Source organism: Dermacentor silvarum, chromosome 2, assembly GCF_013339745.2.
Source record: "Dermacentor silvarum isolate Dsil-2018 chromosome 2, BIME_Dsil_1.4, whole genome shotgun sequence".
Classification (NCBI taxonomy): domain Eukaryota; kingdom Metazoa; phylum Arthropoda; class Arachnida; order Ixodida; family Ixodidae; genus Dermacentor; species Dermacentor silvarum.
In genome coordinates, this window is record NC_051155.1 from 62,640,091 (window position 1) to 62,662,603 (window position 22,513).

The following is a 22,513-nucleotide window of genomic DNA, read 5'->3' on the forward strand; positions in this document are numbered from 1 at the left end:
TGGCCTGCCCAGCTCCATTTGTTTCTCTTAATGTCTGCTAGAATATCAGCTATCCCCATTTGCTCTCGGATCCACACCGCTCTCTTCCTGTCTCTTAACGTTAGGCCTAATATTTTTTGTTTTATCACTCTTTGTGCGGTCCTTAACTTGTTCTCGAGCGTCTTTGTTCCAAGTTTCTGCCCTATAAGTTAGCACCGGTAAATGCATTGATTGCGCACTTTTCAACGACAGTGGTAACCTCCCAGTCAGGATTTGGCAATGCCTGCCGTATGCGCTCAAACCCAATTTTATTATTCATGTAAATTTCCTTATAATGATCAGGGTCGCCTGTGAGAAATTGACCGAGATAAACGTATTCCTTAACAGACTCTAGAGGCTGACTGGCGACAGTGGATTCTTGTTCCCTTACCAGGCTATTGAACATTACCTTTGTTTTCTGCATATTTATCTTCAACCCCAGTCTTAAACTTTCTCGGTTAAGGTCCTCAATCATTTGTTGTAATTCGTCGCCATTGTTGCTGAATAGGACAATGTCATCTGCAAACCGAAGGTTGCTGAGATATTCGCCGTTGATCCTCACTCCTAAGCCTTCCCAGTCTTAGAGCTTGAATACTTCTTCTAAGCATGCAGTGAATAGTATTCGAGAGATTGTTTCTCCTTGTCTGACCCCTTTCTTGATAGGTAACTTTCTATTTTTCTTGTGCAATCTTTGTGGATATTTGCCAAGATATTCACGTATTCCTCCTGTACTCCTTGATACGCAGTGCCCCTATGACTGCTGGTATGTCTACTGAATCAAATGCATTTTCATAATCTATGAAAGTCATTTAGATAGGTTTATTATATTCCCAAGATTTCTCGATTACCTGATTTATGACATGGATGTGATCCATTGTAGATTATCCCTTCATGAAGCCAGCCTACTCTCTAGGCTGATTGAAGTCAACCTTCGTGTATACAGCCACAAATATATTTGGCAAGGCACCACTCCCGGCAAACCGTGGCGAAAACGAAGGAAAGCTTCGCTTTAAGAGTTCTTGTTAATGCGATTAGCATTATTTGCCTATTTCAGCTTTTTAGAGCCTATTTACCTATCCTATCAAGTATCTAAACGCCTACGCCGACCCAGTGGTCCAAGTTGCCTACCAGCTTGGGCCACTGGATATGCGCTCATTGTCGTAGTGCTGCCATGGTCGTTCCAGCGTCGTCATTGCAGCTTTGTTATCTGACTCACCACATCGTCGTCTTATAGCTTCAACCACTAGCTATGTGCTCGCTGTCCTGTACTATGTACTAGGACCGACGTATTATGTACATCGGTCATGATGTAATGAAAATATAGTTGAAACAAGCTTTCATGAACAGGCAATTTTGATGTGCTTGTTGTATCGCTAAATTAGGCACAGCCTGGGCGAGTTCGTGTGGTATCGGCGTTTGTGATGCAGTATCGGCGATTACATGCAGCAGAACAGAACACGAATTAGCTTGCCTTTATCGGCTATAGCCTCAAAAGTCCCCGCAAAGCGTCTGAGGGACTGACACAAACAACGCTTGGGTAGATACGCTACACACCAAAGTCGTCTCCGCATGACTTGGCTCTAACCCGGCTCTGACAATTGAAGAAAAAAATGTATACCGAGAACTAGAAGAGCCGACGCCACAACCCAACGGGACTAACGCCAACGAAGAGGAAGATTTCGTAACTACCCAAAAAACAACGCATGTATAAACTTCCACCTTTCGTGCGTCGGTTTCCGTAGTAGACAAAATGTTAGACGGTAGACTTTACTGAGAATGGCGTTGCCATTTTTAATGTACAGTGAATGCCTATTTGCGTGCGATGTAAACAAGAGCTCAACTAAGTTGCTGAGCAATCGCACTATTTTAATGTCCTATAAATTTCTTAAGGAAAGCGTGGCTACGATGCTTCTTCTGTGAACAACTCCTTGAACCTAATGTCCAACTGCTGCGCCAACTTGTCCACGAATTCGAAGGTATTGAGGTAGTCCCTCCGGTCGACCTTGCCGAATCCCTTGACGCATGACGCCAAATCCTTGGTCATGAAGCCCGACTCAACTGTGTCGAGGCAGACCCGCTCCAGACACCTGGCGAACGCGATGAGCTTGGCGTTGCCGTCGAGCTTTCCCCTGTGCGCGAGCCCCTTGGTCCAGGTGTACACCGAGGACAGCGAGTTGGTGGAGGTCTCCAGTCCCGCGGTGTGGCGCCTGTAGTGCTTGGTGACCGTGCCGTGCGCCGCCTCGGTCATCGTCGTCTTGTTGTCAGGGCAGATGAGCACGCTCGTCATGAGCCCCAGCGAGCCGAAGCCCTGCGCGATGAAGTCCGACTGGATGTCGCCGTCGTAGTTCTTGCAGGCCCACACGAACCCGCCCTCCATGCGCAGCGAGCGTGCTACCATGTCGTCCATGAGCCGGTGCTGGAAGAAGATGCCCTTCTCCATGAAGCGGTTCTTGTACTTCTTCTGGTAGAGCATCTCGAATATGCCCTTGAAGCGGCCGTCGTACTTCTTCATGATGGTCTCCTTGGTGCTCAAGAACAACGGGTAGCCCCGCTGCAGCGCGAACTGGAAGCAGCAGTACGCGAACTCGGTGATGGAACGGTCCGTGTTGCACATGGCGGCCGCCACTCCCAGCGTGTCGTCGAAGTCGTAAATCTGTCGCGAAAACAACGGAGGTTCAGTTGCAACGTAAGCCTATTTCATATGAGCGAAGAGGCTGATTTGCACCAGCTATCCCGTATATGCAGTTTCCGGCGATTTATCGATATTTGGCGGAACAAAAGCGTTTCCTAAAATAAGTCGCAATGAGTCGCCGATGCCCCACTATACAAGCATACCATTGTATTGACAAAATTAGCCCCGAATAATGCGAGCACGTTGTATAAGCAATAATTATTAGCCTAGAGTTACATGAAATCTTCACGTCTGCAATATTTGTGGTAATTTTATAGTATATGCTCTTGCGCACCTTCTGTATTTATATTCAATATATTCTGTTACAGAGTGTCAATAAAGTCAAAAGCCTAACTATAACACCAATGAAAATTTAGTAATTTAGTGCATATAAATAATATGTTCGTTATAAAGGGCTTGGATATATTGTAGCATGCGGGCTCGTCCAAAAGGTGAAGCGTACTTAAGTTATAGACGGTTAGAAATTAACTTCCTGTGCCGTGTGATCTATATTAATGGAAACAGATTTTATAAAATAGAATTCATCTGATGCAATGAAGGTTTCTTCACTATTCCTTCAGCACAGCGGGAACTAGGTGGCCGAGTAGCCCGTCGTAGTATATTTTTAATTCACTAATATTAGTTATTAAAATTTCTCATTACTGGTATTAAGACCAACTTCAAAATGCGAGTATTGGAGGAAGACGTCCATGAAGGCAAAAACAAGTTACACGGTTTAAAAAAGAAAACGTCATATGTTGTTCAGATATTTTTCGACAAAAAATCGCCGTTTGACAGTCTTATACCGAAACTTGGCACACAATGAGACGCTTCGCTTCTCTTGTGAAGATAACACAAGACAGAGATAAGAAAGGCTTCTTTCGCTTGCGGTACAAACGTGTGAGGGCGGATTCGACGCCTCAGCAGGCCATCACAACTACCTACTGTCATTTCATTTGTGTTATTGGTGTTAGTATCGTGCACACTGTGCGCGATGCATTCGCTGTTTGCGCGTCCAGTTTCGTTGTCAAAGCGAGAATAGACGAATTTTTGTCGACGACTATACGAGACCTTCTTTCTCACGTCTGCCCGACCATTGTGCACATTAGTGAACTGCGCGAGAGACATGTGGTAACCTTTGCTGTTCGAAAGCTGCCCTTTCCTAGGTACTACTGTCCAACGGAGGCGGCTGCGCTTTGCTCCGTTTGTCCCTAGCCGAGCTGCACTTCGCCGGCAGTGCATTAAATACTTCGGAATAAGCTAGCTCTCCATTAGGCTTTCGCGGCGGCGCGCCAAAGCACTGAACTCGTCGATGAGAAGGCCTGTGTTCGAATTCCCTGTTTCACCTTTTTTCAGTGCGTAAGCGTTTCTATGCCTACCCAAAGAGGAAAATAGTTCGTCCGTCCGTCACGTAGGATGATCGCTTTCAAGAAAGGGCCGCAGCAGCGAGCGAATTGACCTTCGTACTGCCTCTCGCTTCCAAGCGTACTAAGCGGCGAGGACACAGCGCGCACGAAGCTATCAGTACTCACCGCACGGTGTCCCCATCGCAGATCGCTTTCAAGAAAGGGGCTCGCGCGGCCGCACCCTACGCACCCTAGGCCGGAGTACGGTTGGTCACGGATGGTAATCGTTCGACGGGGATGGATAAGGCGCTAAAGAGCGATAACGGCTTATAATGATCGCAACGCAATCAGCGCACCAGTTTTCTTGCTTCATCAATTCACCTTGCGCCGCCGTCCGCAGCAGTTCGTGTCTCCGCAGCGCTGTCGTTTACACTGGTAGAATGTAGAGTCACTGGAAAAATTTTAGAGTATCGCATTTGTTTACCGCGCGCCGCCGCCTGCCGCGTCCGCCGGGGATTGGGGCGCTCGTGTCACGTGACCTTTTGCCGCCATATTCCTTCCAAGCCCTTTCAGTTGGCACGTCGAACCCGTAGCGTACGCACCGCGCACGGAGAGCACTTCACCGTTTCGTTCAACGCTTGCGTTGCGCTTGCGAACACAGGCGTCAGAAATAACCCATGCATCATCATACCTGGTTGCTGCACCTTCGGGTGTAGCAACCGAACGGAGTCCGGGAAGGCATTTCTCTGTATTCCGTGCGGGAAGGACGACGGTCAACGACGTTCTGCGTGTCTCTACAGAATTGGCCGCAAAACTTCGCGCCCTCGAAGAACACCCGCTTGTGCGAGGTAAGTTTCTTGAATAACTAGTTTTGCTGGACAGTTATTGCTTTCAAGTGACTGTACTTGCGTGTGACCGCTAAACTTTACCTGTCCAGTTCATTGTTTATTACTGCCTATTTATTTTCATTTGTGTGTCAGTCGTGAAACGGTAAACAGGATGCTTGTTTAGAAATTACAATTGTGTGCAATTGACTCTCTTATTCTGCGATATCTTAAATTTCTATTGATAGAGGAGTATGTCTATTTGTACTAGTCATAGCAGCTTTCCTGGCAATTTTATTTGTGTTCTGTAGAAATACATATAACCTGGAGGGTGTACTAACTCTTTAGTCCCTGCTCGTGACATGGCAGAGTTTGAAATGTATAAATTCATTTTCATAACACGTTTGCAGTTATTGTGCAAGTCCATAATTAATACATCTCACTCTGTCATATTTTTAAATCCCATTTATAGACTTAAGTTACATGTATTTGTCCTAGTCACAGTCGCTTTCTTGGCAAGTTCATTTCTGTATTGTACAAGAAATAACCTGGAGGGTGTACCTCCAAGTTATTAAGTGCCTGCTTGTGACGTGGCAGAGTGGAAAATGTATAAGGTTTTTAACATGTCAAATGTTTGTTATTGTGCGTGTCCATGATCACTATATCTTGCTCTTTGTGATATGTTAAAATCTCATTTTCAGGACTTGTGTATTTGACCTAGTTACAGTAGCTTTCCTAGCAATTTTATTTCAGTACTGTAAAATAAGTAATAACCTGGAGGGTGTACCTCCAGGTTATTCAGTACCTACTTGTTACATGGCAGAGTGCAAAATGTATAAAATTTTGTTTCACATGTCCAATGTTTCTTAGCGTACATGATCACTGAAACATGGGTGATATTCATGGTACAAAATCTTAATGGTGTGTTATTTAATTAGTGTATGGGTGTGTCAATAGAGCTTCTAGACTCCCATTGTGTCAGTGTTTCTCAAAAGCATAATTCTGTAGTTCAAGCAAGATGAAAAGGGTAACAAAAGATGGAGGCTTGCATAACAATGGATGAATAATGGAAGCCTCAACCCAGAGAAAACATTTCGACAAGAGCATGTGTTTTTGTCCGGACCCTGACGAAGGCCAAGTCCCCTTGTAGAAACATTGACTCTAGGATGAGGCTTCCTTTGTTTCTCAACAATTAACTCTGCAGTTGTAATGTTAAACACAGCCGTCGGGCTAGATGTTTCACTGTCGAATGCTTGCTATTGATGTGAAAACTTGGTGTTGCAATAAAGACTGTTTCTTCAGTGGCGTATATTACTGTTGTGAAATAAATATGTTGCTTGCCTCCACATCTTACTTTGTGACTGCATGCTGTTCTGAAAATGCGAATTTTGCTGACAGCATGAAGCAATTCAGGGACAAATGGTATGGTGTCCCTTATACAGTAATAGTAATCGTAATATACAAATAGTAATTTTTATTGCAAACCTGCTACAGTATGATTATGAATGCTTGTCAACAGGCGCAGCACCTCTATAAACAGCCTCATACATCTTTTTATGCCATGAGTGCAGTGACAAGAGCATCATTTAAAAAATAGAAGTGCTCAATGTTACAATTCCGTTTCAGAAACCTGTTTTTACCGTGTCTTCGCAACTTTTTTTTCGAAAACGTCTTTTTGTGTTAATGATCCCAGTCACATAAAGGGTATACAATAAAAGGAGCATGATCGAAAATAAATATAGGGAAACCGCACCACTGTTTAGTACTGGCAATGTCAACACAATACTCCAGAACACAGTAACAGATTGGAAATACGTGCACTAAAAGGTTCACATTATCAAAGGTACAAAAAAAAAAAACATTCGTACACATTCTTTATAGCCATATGCGGATACCTGCTTGAGTTTCGCGTGAATTAAAAGCTGTTAACCAGTCGCTTGCAACGTTACCTTCAGAGAGCTTATTTCACAAATCGACGAGAACATTACATGCACGCATTCGCAAACACGCCAGTAGCCGCAAGATGCGAAGTTTGCTTGCAGAGGCTGCTGGCGTTTTATCACTGATACGTGACAGGCAACTTTATAAATCTACATAAAAATTACTGCTTACACTTCGCTCCGAATATACAGATAAACAAGCGCAGCAGTAAGCTGTTTACATTTGCTTGCTTTTGTACTTCGAAAGGACGCGAACGAGCACTATGAAGGCAACCTGAACACCCACTGCACATTCCATCGGCTGTCAAGCTGCGTTTTTAGCGCAAACACAACCTCAAGGCCCAGTTTTCATGTAAAAGACGTTTCAAGCGAATTCACTGGGCGCATACAAGTATGTTTGCAGCAGCTCTGCACATAGCACTTGACGCAAGACGAAGTCCAAAAGCGACACGTAGAGCATCGGAACCATCGCCGCACATTTTATACGTTCCGTCGCTTACCGCGCAGTACGTTCATTTCCGTCGATATCTTGATGTCACTTGTGGCATCCACTTGAAGAAAAACACAAAAATAATCCAGTTTCGCGAAACGGAACTCGAAATCTAGGGAGGAAATCCGTCAGTTAAGTCAACGCTACTCAATGCACGCTGGCATCGCTACAGCGCGTCGGCGGTCTGGAAGGAATATGGCCGCCGCCACCCAATGTTGCCGGCATGCGGCGTACCTTTGCGGTACTCTGTTTTTCCAGTGACTCTAGTAGGACCAAGTTTCATAACATTATTAATGACACCGGGCTGCGTGGAACGGAGCAAGTGGCACAATGCTTACGCATACTTAGACAACTCCCAGAGGAGTTCCTGCGAGAATGTTTATTATTTTTTATGTTTCTGCGTTATTATATCACTTCCTTATTTCCCTTCTACACTGCCTGTTCTTCTAACGATGTTTCGTCACCACTGCCTTGGGTTCTTTCCAAGGGGCAAGAACTACCCGGCGCGAAGCGCGGAGGGTAGGGGGCTTAGGTTGATGCCGCTTTAGATGCCGCAGTTCAATGAATAAGGACATGTTGTTACTGCGAATTTGTTTCTTGTTAAATATTCAATAGCGCATGATACACAATTTCGTGTTCACGGCTGGCTGGCGCATACGCAGGGCGTGCCCATGGGGCACGTACTACTCATGTCACCGATTGACCGTGCCGCTGGCTGAGCTCTCAAGACGTACTCTGAAGCGACAAGCTTTATGTTACGCACCCGAGTGACACAGGCCAACCATTGACGACAAAAAAAAAACAAACAAAAAAACTGACGCTGCGCCATTACAGACCCTCTATCGACCACTATAATCCCGTTTGCAAGCAAGTTTAGGCGGTCGACGAAGCAAAGTGTCTCGTCCTCCTTAGTATTCACGCAAAGCCACATTTTGAGGGGCAACAAAGGCAACATTACCCAGCAAAACATCCCCAGAAAGGTAAGATTCCCCAGGCAAAAGTCCGTACTTTTCTTATTGGGGACTTCTTGGGTCGCGCAAACGCGAGAAAGAAGCTGTCCTGACGAATATCTCAATATGAGACGCCGTATTTAAGACCGCGTAAATTTTTTTGGCTTCAAACTGCGTCCTTCTCGATTACTTTTTGCAATTAGCCTTTAAAACTATTAATTTACAAGGTAAATAACAACATTAGTTAATTAGCGAAGGAACTGCAACTGCTACTCGCCCATCTAGTGCCCATTATCCTGCACGAATAGCGAAGAAAGGTCAATCGCATCAGTTAAACGCGATTTGAAAATTAATCTCTTTCCTTTAAAATGGATAACCTCGTATATCTACGAAAATACGTGAGAACAGCACGAAACGACGGGCACGATTAGATCCAGCAAGTGCGCTCGTGCTGTGTAATCTGCTCCGGTCTTTTTGTGCTGTTCCCAAGTATTCTCGTACCTACGTGCCCGTACATCTGCCACGTATTAAATTTGACGACGCTTACGTCAAGGTGGTAGGGAGCTCCGATGGTGGGCGAGTACTTGATCTGGAGCGTGCCGGGTCCGGGGACCACGAAGTCCTTGCAGTTGTACTGGTCGCCGAATGCGTGGCGCGCGATGATGATGGGCTTGCGCCACTGCTTCACGAGCGGAGGGATGTTGCGGCAAACGACGGGCTCCCGGAACACGGCGCCGCCGAGGGCGTTGCGAATGGCAGCGTTGGGCGACATCCACATGCGCTTCAGGTGGTACTTCTCGAGCACGTCCTTCTCGGCCGTGATGGTGGCACATTTGACTCCCACGTTGTGTATCTTGAGCGCCTGAGTGGCCTCCAGGGTGACTGTGTCGTTGGTCTGGTTGCGGTGCTCGATGGACAGGTCGAACACCCGCAAGTCGGCGTCCACATAGGGCTGGATGAGCTTCTCCCGGACCAGGTCCCAGACCACGCGCGCCATGTCGTCGCCCCGCATCTCGACCACGGGCCCGCACTTCAACTTCTCCATGGGCGCAGGGGACAGCAGGTCGGAATGGCGGGGCTAGATCTATAGACTAGCTGGACAAAAGATCGGCAGCCTGTAAAAACAGCTTGTTCGTCTCGGGGCAGTCATGCTCGCGACCACAAGGTTGCTTGCTTGCTTGTTACCTCACTTGTGGTCCTTACCCACTACGGGGGATTCGCCAAGAAGCCGGTAGTCAGTGGTTAAAAGGAAGGGGGAGAGAGAAAATCCTAAACAAAAAGGTAAATCATGGTGAATTATAACTTTTATGATGATTAGGAAATACATTTACCTGGAAGACACAGAAATAAAAAGAACTGTAGTTATATATAAACAGCAAACTTTGTAGTTTTTTGGTGGTTCTAGAATAACTTCGAGCACCCAATCAGCGATTTATGAGCTCTGAGACAGTCGCAAATGGCCACGCAGATGTTCGTTTGGCTAAATCCCAATGAAGTAGCCCGAAGGAGAGGATATTTTGAGCATTGAAAGAAATACTCAATCCTCAGAATGAAAATTTCTTCCTCTGATTTCTATATCGAAGGCATGCTAGTATAAAGTGCTCAATGTTTTCAGGTTCTTTGCAGGTAGGACACAGAGGGGACGGTGCCAGACCGGATTTGTGTAGGTAAAAATTTAATGGTGGGATGCGGAAGCGTATTTTATTATGTAGATTTCTAATTTACGTGTACAACACCATTTATTCCCTATTGCAAAACCCAGCGTATTCCAGTGTGAGACCAGCGCGTTTTTTGACACTGGATCGCACTGGGGACGCTGGTTCTCGCTGGCGCTCGCTGGGAGTCACTGGGGCACTGGTGAGATCACTGGATAAGAGATGAGTCACACTCGACAAGACGCTGGTTTCACTCCTGTGACGCTGGGGCGCACTGGTGTGCGCTGTACACGCGCTCGTTGTCGCTGGAGTTCGCTGATACGTACTGGAAACTGCGCTGGTTGCGTTTGTGCCGCACTGCTTTCAGTGCGCAAGGAGTATATGCGCTGTTGAATATGAAATGCTTGATACAATTTCATTGAAAAGTACTAGTCTCCAGTCCTAAATAACGCTATATTTTGGGGGTCATAAATGTTTATTTCATGTCGCAGCTTCGAATAAAGGTGCGTGAGCTGCCCATGCATATAAGACACTGAAGATCACTTTCGTTTTGTGCATTTGCCTTTTGACTGGTGTGGAGAGCTATAACCTTGAACGAAAATACGCAAACACCGGTAACGTCTCGTTTTCTAGTAGTTTGTATGCAACCGATGACTGCGAGTTGTCGCAGTGGTGCGCAGTCGACGCGAAACCCAGCAGTCGTTCAGACGCGTTCGAACGGACTCCAGGATGCCTGCCACTGTTGATTTTATTGCACCGACAACAAAGCTGAGGCAATTCGTGCGTGTTTTAGCATTCACCAGGTACCCGCATCGAGATGGTTCGCTTGCACCAAACATTAAGCCTACCGTACCCGCTGAGTCCGTCTACACTTGTCGGCCCGTCTGGACTCAGGAATCAAGGTCTAACAAGGACAAATCACCCAATATTTCAGCGTTGCCATCGGTGTTTTTAAACAGACCATTTTTTTGTGTGTCTACAGTGTCAGCGCCATTGGCGCACCGACGGGGGGGGGGGGGGGGGGGTTCGGGTGTTGTAACCCCCCCTCACGCGTCCAGGCCACCAGTGCAATGTACACCTTCAGCGCTCTGTTCACATTGTCATTACAATTCAGGAGGTGGCTTGAGGTTGGATTTTCCGGGTGAACAATAACACTCTATCACTGTCTTGTATTCATTCATTCACGCTTAAATTACTTTGAGGAATAGGCTGACGCAATAACCATCGCAGAATCCTTGGTGTAAATATTGTTACGCGAACGAAGGATTGAGTACTGGAGACTATTTACAAAATATATTTACACAGGATAGCTGCAGCGCTGGCCAGTTCAGCCGACAGCTCGAGAGCAAAGCGCAATTCGTCTTCTTCGTCTGGGCGCCCGCGCGCATCGTCCATAAGAAACACGCAATATGCATGTATCATTATCCCCGGCGGCAGAAGCACCGTCCCGGTGCATCTAAATGTCAGTGGGTACAGGAGGGTAATATGGTTTTAGGCGTGCGACATGCACAACGTCAGTGGAAGTCGGGGCAGATGGGGCACTGGTACTGACTGGGGCGATTTCATACGTAACTGGAGTCACGGCACGCAGCACTCGATATGGGCCTGTGTACCGAGACAGGAGTTTTTCAGACAGGCCAACGTGACGAGTCGGTGACCACAGGAGTACCAGAGATCCAGGCGAAAAGTGAACGTCTCTGTGATGTCGATCGTACAAACGCCGCTGGTTCGCTTGGGAGGTCAGGAGGCGAGCGCGGGCAATTTCGCGAGCTTGGGCAGCCCTGGTGATGGCGTCAAGTGCATATTCGCTGGTCTCTGCTGCGGCGGTTGGAAGGGATGTGTCCAGTGGCAATGTGGGTTCTCGGCCAAACAACAGAAAGAACGGGGAATAGCCGGCAGTGTCGTGGCGCGAAGAGTTATATGCAAATGTGACATACGGTAGGACGAGGTCCCAATCAGTATGGTCAGACGAGACATACTTTGCAAGCATGTCTGTCAGGGTTCGATTGAGACGCTCCGTGAGACCATTGGTCTGTGGATGGTAAGACGTAGTCAGCTTGTGCCTGGTTGAGCAGGACTGCAGTATGTCGGCGATGACTTTTGAAAGGAATGTCCGACCACGGTCAGTGAGCAGTTGGTGTGGAGCTCCATGCTGCAGAATCACTTCGCGTAAAAGAAAATCGGCGACATCTGTGGCACAGCTTGTTGGAAGCGCTCTGGTGATGGCGTAGCGCGTGGCGTAATCTGTCGCCACAGCGACCCACTTGTTGCCAGACGTTGATAGAGGGAAAGGGCCAAGTAAGTCCAAGCCAACGCGAAAGAACGGCTCCAAAGGAATGTCGAGCGGTTGAAGGCACCCGGCAGGGAGCGTCGATGGTGTTTTCCGCCGCTGGCATTTATCACACGCCGCAACGTATTTCCGTACGGAGCGGGCGAGGCCTGGCCAAAAGAAGCGTCGGCGAATCCGGTCGTAGGTGCGGGAGACGCCGAGGGGACCTGCCGTTGGAAAGTCATGAAGTTCTTGGAGAACAGCTGACCGGAGGTGCCGAGGAATGACGAGGAGTAGGGCAGGACCGTCGGGGCGGACGTTGTGGCGGTATAATACACCATCCCGGAGAACAAACAAATGAAGGGACGAATCAGAAGGCGAAGATTCCAAACGATCAATGATGGCGCGCAAGGTGGCATCACGGCGTTGCTCGTCGGCGACTTGTGGCAGCCGAGAAACCGAGAAAACGCAAGCGTCGGCATCGGTGTCAGGGTCGGCGGGTGGTTCGTCCACTGGATAGCGTGATAAGCAGTCTGCGTCTTGATGTAGGCGGCCCGACTTGTAGACTACCGCATAGGAAAATTCTTGTAGCCGCAGAGCCCAGCGACCAAGCCGGCCGGTAGGATCCTTGAGTGAGGAAAGCCAGCAGAGCGCGTGGTGGTCCGTGATTACAGAGAAATGCGTGCCATACAAGTACGGGCGGAATTTAGAAACCGCCCAGACGAGGGCCAGGCATTCACGCTCTGTAATCGAATAGTTGCGCTCCGCTGCTGTGAGGAGGCGGCTAGCGTAGGCGATAACACGATCGCGTCCCTGTTGGCGTTGGGCTACGACGGCTCCGATACCGTGACCACTGGCATCGGTACGGACCTCTGTAGGGCAGGACGGGTCAAAGTGGGCCAGAATAGGCGGCGTGGTGAGAATGTTGGTCAGGTGGGAAAACGCGGCAGTTTGAGCGGGACCTCAGGTAAACGGCACGTCCTTCTTCAGAAGATCCGTAAGTGGTCGGGCAATCGCTGCGAAGTCTTTAATGAACCGTCGGAAGTAGGAGCAGAGTCCTACAAAACTTCGGACGTCTTTGACAGACTGAGGTACAGGAAAAGACGTGACAGCACGAATTTTCTCCGGGTCTGGTTGAATACCGGAAGCGTCGACGAGGTGGCCCAGCACTGTAATCTGCCGACGACCAAAGTGACACTTCGAGGAATTTAGTTGGAGCCCAGCCTCGCGAAAGACTTGAAGAACAGCTGATAAGCGCTCGAGGTGTGTCTCAAACGTAGGTGAAAATACGAGAACGTCGTCTAGGTAGCAAAGGCATGTTGTCCATTTGAACCCTTGAAGCAAAGAGTCCATCATACGCTCGAATGTGGCTGGGGCGTTGCACAGACCGAATGGCATAACTTTGAATTGATAAAGACCATCAGGGGTGACAAATGCGGTCTTCTCTCGGTCCCTTTCATCCACAGAAATTTGCCAATAACCAGACCGAAGGTCTATTGATGAGAAGTAGTTGGCACCGTGGAGACAATCGAGGGCATCGTCAATGCGAGGCAAGGGATAGACGTCTTTTTTAGTAATTCGGTTTAGATGACGATAATCTACGCAGAAGCGCCACGTGCCATCTTTCTTTTTAACAAGCACAACGGGCGACGCCCAAGGGCTCGACGAGGGTTCAACAATGCCTTTGGCAAGCATCTTGTGCACTTCATCTTGAATAACCTTACGCTCTGAAAGAGAAACTCGATATGGCCGGCGATGAATAGGACTGGCATCACCAGTATTTATGTGGTGCTTAACATTTGAAGTCTGGCCCAACTGTCGATTGTTGAGGTTGAAGATGTCTTGGTACGAAACCAAAAGGCGACACAGAGCTGCTGCTTGCTCAGGCAATAGGTCCGCAGCAATCATGGGACTAAAGGTTTCGTCACGGCAAATAGCATCCTGTGGACATGGTGAAGACTCGGAGCAGCCGTCTACGGAAAACGCCGTGACGTGGTCATCTCCTATAGCGCGCAGCGTTGCAACCGATATGCCTTGGGGTAGAACTTGCTTTGTTAGTCCAAAATTGACGACGGGAAGGCATGTCCGGTTATCGACGACGGTTACGACGGAGTGGGGCACAGTGATATCGCGCAGCAAAAGGACATCAGGAACAGGAGTAGCGACGTAATCACCATCGGGCAGAGGGAAAGATGATAGCAATTCGACGAAAGTCAAGGTTTTAGGCGGCAGGCGGACGAAGGCGGTCGGACTAAAGTTGTTCGGCAGTTCAGCACGAATATGCGCGAGTAGAGGAAGTTCGAGGCAAAGGGTACCGGTAGAACAGTCGATCAAAGCTGAATGTGCCGTAAGGAAGTCTAGTCCGAAGATTAGGTCATGGGGACAATTGGTCAGCACTGTAAAAAGAACTGGAATGTGGCGGTCGGCGATACTGATCCGGGAAGTACACATTCCAGTGACGGCAACAGTGCTGCCATCGGCGACGCGTACAGCTCGTGTAGTAGCAGGCGTGAGAACCTTTTTCAATCGACGACGGAGGTTATTACTCATTATGGACACCTGGGCTCCAGTATCTATTAACGCCGTCAAAGGGACACCGTCGACGTGGACATCAAGTAAGTTCTGGTTCGTTGGGAGCGTCAATGGGGGATTTTGACACGACGAAGATAATGCAGCGCTACCCCCAGGAGCTGCATGGTCTAGTTTTCCGTCCGGGAAGACCCATAATTGTCGGCGACGAATAGCGGCGTGGCTGGGGCGACGGGGACCGACGGCGCAGAGGTGACGGTGAGCGAGCGGGACGACTGTCATCGATGGATACGTCAGAGGTAGAAGGCATACGGCGAGGCGAGTAGCGGCGAGGGTCGGCATATGGGCGCGGAGACGGGGAGAAGTAGCTCGAATACGGCGATTTCCAGGAGGTGCGGCAGTGGCGAGCGACGGGGCCAATGCGGTGACAACGGAAGCAAATGGGCTTGTCATCCGGAGTTCTCCACTCTGTAGGGTTGCGGTATCTGGGAGGGGAATACAGATTGGTGCTAGGCGCAGCTGTCGGCACCAGTCGGGCGTCAGGTCGCGAGACGGAGCAGGCAGCAGGAAAACCGAGGTTGGCAAATTCTTGCCGCACAACTTCCTGAATGAGGGAGATCGCCGGGGCTGGTTGGTCAATGGTGGGGTCAACTGGGCGTGGATGGAACGGGGCAGGACTTACAGCCTCGAGCTCGCGGCGAACAATACGTGTGACGGTCTCATTGGACGGGGGTGAAGCGGTAATGGCGACGCAGGAGGACGTCGCAGCCGTGTTAGGGAGCCGGGAGAACTGCGGAATGACGCGGCGGCTTTTGGCGAGCTCAAAGCGGCGGCATTCCTTGATAATGACGTCGATGGTGGACACATTGTTGAATATCAACAAGTTGAACGCATCGTCCGCGATCCCTTTGAGAACGTGGCCTACCTTGTCAACTTCGACCATGTTCGCGTCGACTTTTCGGCAAAGAGCGAGCACGTCCTGTATGTACGAGACATACGATTCAGTAGAAGACTGCACTCGAGTAGCAAGCTCTTTCTTTGCAGCCAGCTGCCGACCGGTCGGATTTCCAAAAAGGTCGCGGAGCTTCTCCTTGAAAGCATCCCAGCTAGAGATCTCCTCCTCGTGTGTCCGGAACCAGACACGAGGTGTTCCGTCCAAGTAGAAGAGGACGTTCGCGAGCATAATGGTAGGGTCCCAGTGGTTGTTGCGGCTAACAAGCTCATACATGCCGAGCCAGTCATCAACGTCGACATTATCTTGGCCGGAGAATATGCCAGGATCGCGGGGAGTGACAACCGTGACGTACGTTATACTATAATTATTAGGCATTTTATTTGCAGTTGGATTCCTTTGGCTAAAGCAAGGAAATTGTATAATATGCAAAGTGCTTGCTCCGCCCCCCCCCCCCCCTTACAAAAATTTTACCCCCCCCCTCCCCGCCCGGGCAGAGATCTTGGGTGCGCTACTGGTCTGCACAACAAGCGATGAGCGCCTATGTGACGCGTTATAAAGATAGGTATATGTGCTGTCGCCGAAGGCTGCCAGCCGCAGTAACCGAGGCTTCTCTGACGGAGATATGTGACTACACAGACGTGTCGCTTGAAACGCATTGTGGAACTAAGGAAACGTTGCGTGCGTAGAACAAGGAACGGCTGTCAAAATCGGCAGTACCAGCCCGTACAGGGTTCCGGGTCGGCGGTTCATTTAATACTTGTTTCGAAGTTAAAATACCAATCGCAAACGCAAATCAGTGTTGCCGCACTTCCAGGCATCAACGGACAACTTTTTCTTTCTGATGGAGATGTAAGTTGTGGTTGTGGGGCGATATCACATCTACCATATCTGTGCGAGGCCGTCTCAGGAGGTGAACCAGAAGCTAATTAGTTCTAATTATTCCGGACACTTCAGTACGTCAACTTGTAACTAAGCTTATGCTCTGATATCATATCTATAAGGAAACCCATGGATTTCGTACTGTACTATGTTTTTCTATATTTTTTCTGTATTTCATCCCCGGTCGCCTCAGGAGGTGAACCGGAAGTATTTCGCAAGAACCTACAGTGTCACTCGATGCTCGGGCCACTAATAAATATCTGGACATTTACATGTCCGAGTGGCAAACGACGTAAGGCCGGCGATCTTCCGACATTCAATCTATAGAAACAAGACGGCAAGTTGGGCCAGTTGGTTGGGATTCATCGTAAGGATCGTAACCGCGCAAACAAGACACGTGTTGTCGTTTTTCCTTCCTCTTGTCCGTGTCTTGTTTGCGCTGTTACAATCCTTACGATGAATCTGTAGAAAGACGTTTAGAGAAACCGCGGTGTTGTCAATGCTCTAAGTCGTGCTCCATATCGAGTACTCACAGCGAAATTATTGTGCGCTCCAGTTCTTTCCGCCTCATCCTCACTTTTCGTGCTGAAGCCATCGCCACTTTATGTCTTTAGTTTAACTGTACATTTCGCACTTTCAGTGTGGCGACCGGACAACATATATGCAGAGGGACGAACGGCTTGGAAAGTATTTCCAGCGCTTTACCAGCAACGGGTACGTTCACTTAATCAAAGTTTGCATATAATGAAGGGGTTTTCTAGCTAACGCAGACCAAGCTATCTGGAAACAGGGAGCACGAGATACGAAGATGGCATCAACGGTGTTTTGTTAGCAGCTGCCTTGTGCCAACTGGACAATTATTTTGTTATTATTGATTTGAAGTTATTCAAAGTTGTTTTCTTCAGTTTGCAAGTACTTGTGTAATTGCAGGAGTTCGAAATGTCGCATTGCACATCGCATTCGAAAAAAAATGTTTTCAACAATTTTAAACCACTACAATCTCACTAGTCATTTATCACGCATTTACAAAATTGGGCGCAAAACGCGAACAAGGATGCCTAGTGAGCACGCGAACCTTTGCGCGTTCAGCAACAGCGCTTTCGCAAATTGTGTTGAACTACTAACTCAGCGCAAAGGCTGACGTGAAAAAATGAGAAAGCGGTGGGTGTTCGAGATGGCGTTTTTATTGATTGTTGTTGTTACACCACTGCCTTGCCAGTTTTACCCGGTTATGAAGTAAGCCATTGAGAAATGTTAGTTCTCTACACACGTACTGCCTTAAAAAAGGCGGGACGCGTGGTTAGTGAGCTTCCGAACATCACTTATCAATGTGGTGAACGTGGTTCAAATAACGGACCCGGGACGTGGAAGAGGTGCGACGTAATGCTGACGCATTTCTTTTGCATTCACCGGTAAATTTCCGCTGAATCTTCTGGTTTCGTATTTCGCAGGCATTTCATCTCACTTGCACATCTGAGATCCTGTTCTTTGTACAAGCTGCGTACTGTTTCTTTTCTTGCGCTAACAGCAGTCTTTTCACATTTTTACCTTGATGGTAACATAGCTATAGATTTTTCATTTTTGTGCTGGTACTTTTAGCTTGTGTCAAATGAACATGATGGTGATCGGAAGCATTTGAAGACGCGCTTCAGAACAATTTCGTCATAACGCCAGCTGACGAACGGCAGAGATAAAATACGCGACCATTGTTGCGAAAGTAGTGTTTGCTTCCACAGTGTACAGCTTGAGAAAAGACGTATCAGCTTAATGAATGCACTTTATTATTGCAACTTTCGCCAAGACGGTAGACGTGGGAAGTCAGCAACATGGCGCATTGCGTGGCTAGCACCCCATTACGATGTCACCAGTATGTCTATTATACTAAACGAGGGTGCTAACCTACCGGCAGATCATGGGATTACGGATGAGAAATTCCACGCATCAGGTACGCAGTTCATCGCCGACGGCGCCAGCCGTGGTGACCGGCAACCCTGGTACCGTAGGCGGCAGGCGTGTAGCGCCCTCCAGTGTAGCCTGCGGCACCGTAGCCGTAAGGAGAGGAAGCTCCGTAGGCGTACCCGCCGAGTCCGTTGGGAGCATAGCCAGATAGACCGTTACCACCGTACCCATAGCCACCAGCCCCGCGGCCATACTGGTCGTATCCGTATTGACCGTATCCGCCGTATCCGTTGTAGGCAGGCGCTGCCGTCCTGGTGCCGTATGCGGTGGGCGTTGCCGCTCCAGCAGGTACCGGCGGGACCACGGGAGCGGCGTTGAACACGGCGTCGGCGCTGGCTCCTGGTGCGGTACCTGGCTCGTTGGTGTCCACTGTTGCGCGGAAGCCGTTGGCATCAGCGATGTAGCTTACTCGCCGGTAGAGGCCATTAACATCTCTGTATCCATAGGAACCGGTCTTAACGTTGTTGGAGTCGCTCTGCTCGCTCCGGAATTGCCGGTTGCCGAACTCGTCCAATGTGTCGTAGCCAAAGCTGTAGGGCTGAGGTGGCTAGAAAGACAGAAGTATGTGTTTGTTGCTAGAAATAAACCTTCTGCTTAACGTTTGGCGCGTCCAAAAATGTGAATGAAGAGTTTGCTTTCAAATGCGGGCATTATCTAGGTTCGTCTGCTGAAGAGGTTGGAAATGTACGTAACACGTTGTGTATCAGTGTCTTATGCGTATAATGGTAACATAAGCCTTGGAGATCTAAGTTTAAGGTTTCTTTAAATTTTTATGGGTTTCATTAAAATTAGAACACCAAAACAACCAGCATAACACTCAGCCCTTGTAATTTTTTTCTTCTTTCTTTACACAGTGTTAATGGAGCCAAATTGGTACCACAATTGTCTCGCGTCAGTAAAATAGAATGCGTTTGGGCAGTTGCAGTATTATTACGCATCACTGAAACATTACGTGAAATTTTTGTGTACATTTGTTAGGGGAAACTTAGGGGAAGTTACCGCGCAGCACACGATGATTGAAATACAAGAAGCATTCACTGGTGAGATTGCATACGCGAAAAAGTTTTGCCAGCATTTTGCAAGTGCAACATTGTGCATAATGTGGTGCGAGGTTCATAATTTGAGTCTGGTGTACGGAGCTTGCATTTAAGCAAATGTTAATCAGCCAAATGAGGCGCAGAAAAGTGGCTGTCCTCACTATGAAAAGTTGTGAGGTGTTGAAATTATATTAACGCCGACACCCACACGAGCACGTTTTTCGGTCTTAGTGCGGAAAAAGAAAAAGAATATACAGCAAATTGCCAGGTATCCCTACTTATGTAATGGTTTCATGATATATACAGCACTTATATTGTTTCATAACTCAAACGAGAAAGTCTTGTTATAAATAATAACTTATCTACTCTATCCCATGTAAATTTCATTTCACTTCTGCCTTACAAAATAATTTTTCTCATTTTCTAAACTGCCTTATTATTATTTACGACAGCTCAAACAGCATCAAACACACTGTGATAACGTTTACATGAAAGAAGTGAAACTAAATTTCGCTAAATTAACGACAAAATTAAGCTTTTACGAAAGTGTCATGAAATTCTGCGTGTCTCATAGTGATTACGCGGAAGATTTGATGGAGATCAGCAGTTATAATACCGAAGGCCTTAATGCGTGTGCTACCAAGCCCCCTAGTGTAAACCTGCGTTCCTGGTTTGTCAGCTATTTCAGATTTACAAATTTCTGACAGTGTTGCGGGTGCCGTGTGTATTTCTAAACAATCGGGTACATCAACGGCTGGAGACCAGCTATGACTCTAATACTAGTGACACCAACACTTATACTAAACATGAATGTCGAATGTTATGTAAAACAATAATTATATCCGCAACTTAGTTCATTCGGTTGTCACCGGCGCGACGAGCAAACAAGATCCTGCACAAACACGATACTACAAAAATAATGCACTTACTACTGCATAGTCAGCGTAGCCTTGGTAAGGAGCGGCACCAACTGGAGCAGCGTAGCCGTTGTAACCAGGGTTCTGGTATCCTGCCGCAGGCTGATGGTGACTAAGCCCGTAGGTTTTTGCCACGAGGCAGGCAAAAAGGACATGGGCCTTGGAAGAAAACACGAGCGCTCATAATTATAGGTGTACAATTAAGCGTCTTCTTATGCCTGGATTGCCGGAAAATGTTATCACCTACTTCTACAACGCCCGAAGTTAAACCGCAAAGGGTATATAGCCGCCACTTTGAAGTTAGCCATCGCTCCAGTAACGTAATATATGCACGAGTAAGAACAATCGGGCTGATAATTGCAAGAAAGGATACGGTGCAAATACAGCTATAGTATTGCTTGATAAGACGTGTAATGGCTTGAGTGCAAACATTTGCTTGAGCTGACAGAGCGGTACAGACATAATTTGAAATCTCCTTTTTGATAACTTGACACTCTTCTTGATATTCTTCTCGACATACCTCTAGTCATCCTTCAAGAACAGGCAAGTTAGAAAGAAGTGCTAGGCAGCCTACGTCATTGGTGCGCCAAAAGAAATGGCGTTACTCCTATCATAGGGAGGCTGGTGGAGAGTAGGGAGATTTTTTGAAATCCCAGGATAATAAACCTTCATGATTCCGGGTGACAACAACAAAAAACATAATAAAACCTTCCCATAAAATGTGCCATTTCTGATGACCTGCCTTTTAACCTCTATAATGGTCCTTTATTGCGGGTAAAGCTACAAACAAACAAAAAAAACAAACACAAGAACGTATATGCGCGAGAAGGTTGGTGTTCCGAAAACTCACCTTCGTAGACAACATTGCGGCTTCTTTGAAGCTTTCAGCTGCGCACAACACTCTCCGAAGGAATACACAGCTGTCGTCTGCAGGATCTTCGCCGCACCCGAACAGCTTTTATACTGTCGAACGATGAAACATGCCCAGGTTTCGAAAACAACAAGAAAGCGCCCTCTCCCACTGCGTCGCCTTTGGTCACCGCATTTCGTAAAGCGTTTTTTGCCCCACGCACAGGAAACCGCCGACGGCCACGGGCAGGTCAGTAGCTAGTTCACCCGGAGGCCCGAAAGCCCCGCGACCCTTGTTGCGCGTCATGGGAGCTAACATGCGCGGAGGGATTTCACGCTATCACGCTTTCCGCACACTGGCGACAGTGGCGACAGTGACCTAATCGTGCGCGTGCATTGCGTGATTGTAGAAACACTCTCTTGTCTTTCTGTCCTTTCAGCATCGTTTACGCGGCCGCTGTTCTCGTTGTGTTGTTTGTTATGTTAGCACACTAGTCAAGCGGATCGCGAAACGTATTCAAGCGACATGCCCCTTGTATTTTTTTTTCTTGATTACTTTACTATGTCATGCAAAGACCGGCAGCCAAGCCTAAAACTCTTTATAAATACCGACAACAATGTAGCAGTTCGGTGAGCGAAATGGTGACAGTTTCTAGAACACTTTTGTTCTACCAGCATAACTAAAGATGCAAGTACATGCAGCGATGTCCACGATATAATTAGGAGTTCATGATCGCAACACAAGTAGCCCTTTTTACCGTAATAGTGGTGCCCCCGCTGCTGTGGTTGAAAACCATCGCGCCGGGACCCATGGCGACTACACTGCACCGTTCCGCATTTATTTGGTGACTATAGTTTTCAGGAAGGAGAAGTAATCTGTGATAGTCGAGATAGTAAACATCGGTGCAATCAGTTACAAGCCAGCGAATAACTACACAGCAGAAATGCAGCAGGTTGAACCACGTATTAAAATTAGTCTCCTATGGCAGAGAGTTGTACGCAGGTTGGACTTCAGGCAGTTGTTTTTAATGTTCTCTATCTCTACGAGATGCGAGCTAGCGCCTCGCTCTTGGCTTAAAAGCGCTCTTTGCGCCTGTGATGTACACCCTGCTCCATGAATACTCCTCTTCACGCTATAACAAAGACAATGAGCGCGCCGTCAATGCGTTCTTCAGAAGTTTTTATCGAGTTCTGCTAACTCCCAGACCGGAGGAGAACTTCCCAT

General features: G+C 47.8%; 2 protein-coding genes across 2 annotated transcripts; both read right to left on the reverse strand.

Annotated features, from left to right (window-relative positions):
* Window positions 1–1,881: 1,881 nt before the first annotated feature.
* On the reverse strand, window positions 1,882–9,300 carry LOC119441527 (isocitrate dehydrogenase [NADP] cytoplasmic). The gene is made up of 2 exons (XM_037706142.2): window positions 8,787–9,300; window positions 1,882–2,671 (listed from the first exon to the last, which is right to left on the reverse strand). The coding sequence occupies exons 1-2, from the start codon at window positions 9,282–9,284 to the stop codon at window positions 1,919–1,921; spliced, it is 1,251 nt and encodes a 416-aa protein (XP_037562070.1). The 5' UTR covers window positions 9,285–9,300; the 3' UTR covers window positions 1,882–1,918.
* Window positions 9,301–18,480: 9,180 nt separating this feature from the next.
* On the reverse strand, window positions 18,481–22,100 carry LOC119440085 (prisilkin-39-like). Its single transcript, XM_049662738.1, has 3 exons — window positions 22,047–22,100; window positions 20,452–20,598; window positions 18,481–19,032 (listed from the first exon to the last, which is right to left on the reverse strand). Exons 1-3 carry the CDS (start codon window positions 22,098–22,100, stop codon window positions 18,481–18,483), a joined length of 753 nt encoding a protein of 250 aa, XP_049518695.1.
* Window positions 22,101–22,513: the final 413 nt, after the last annotated feature.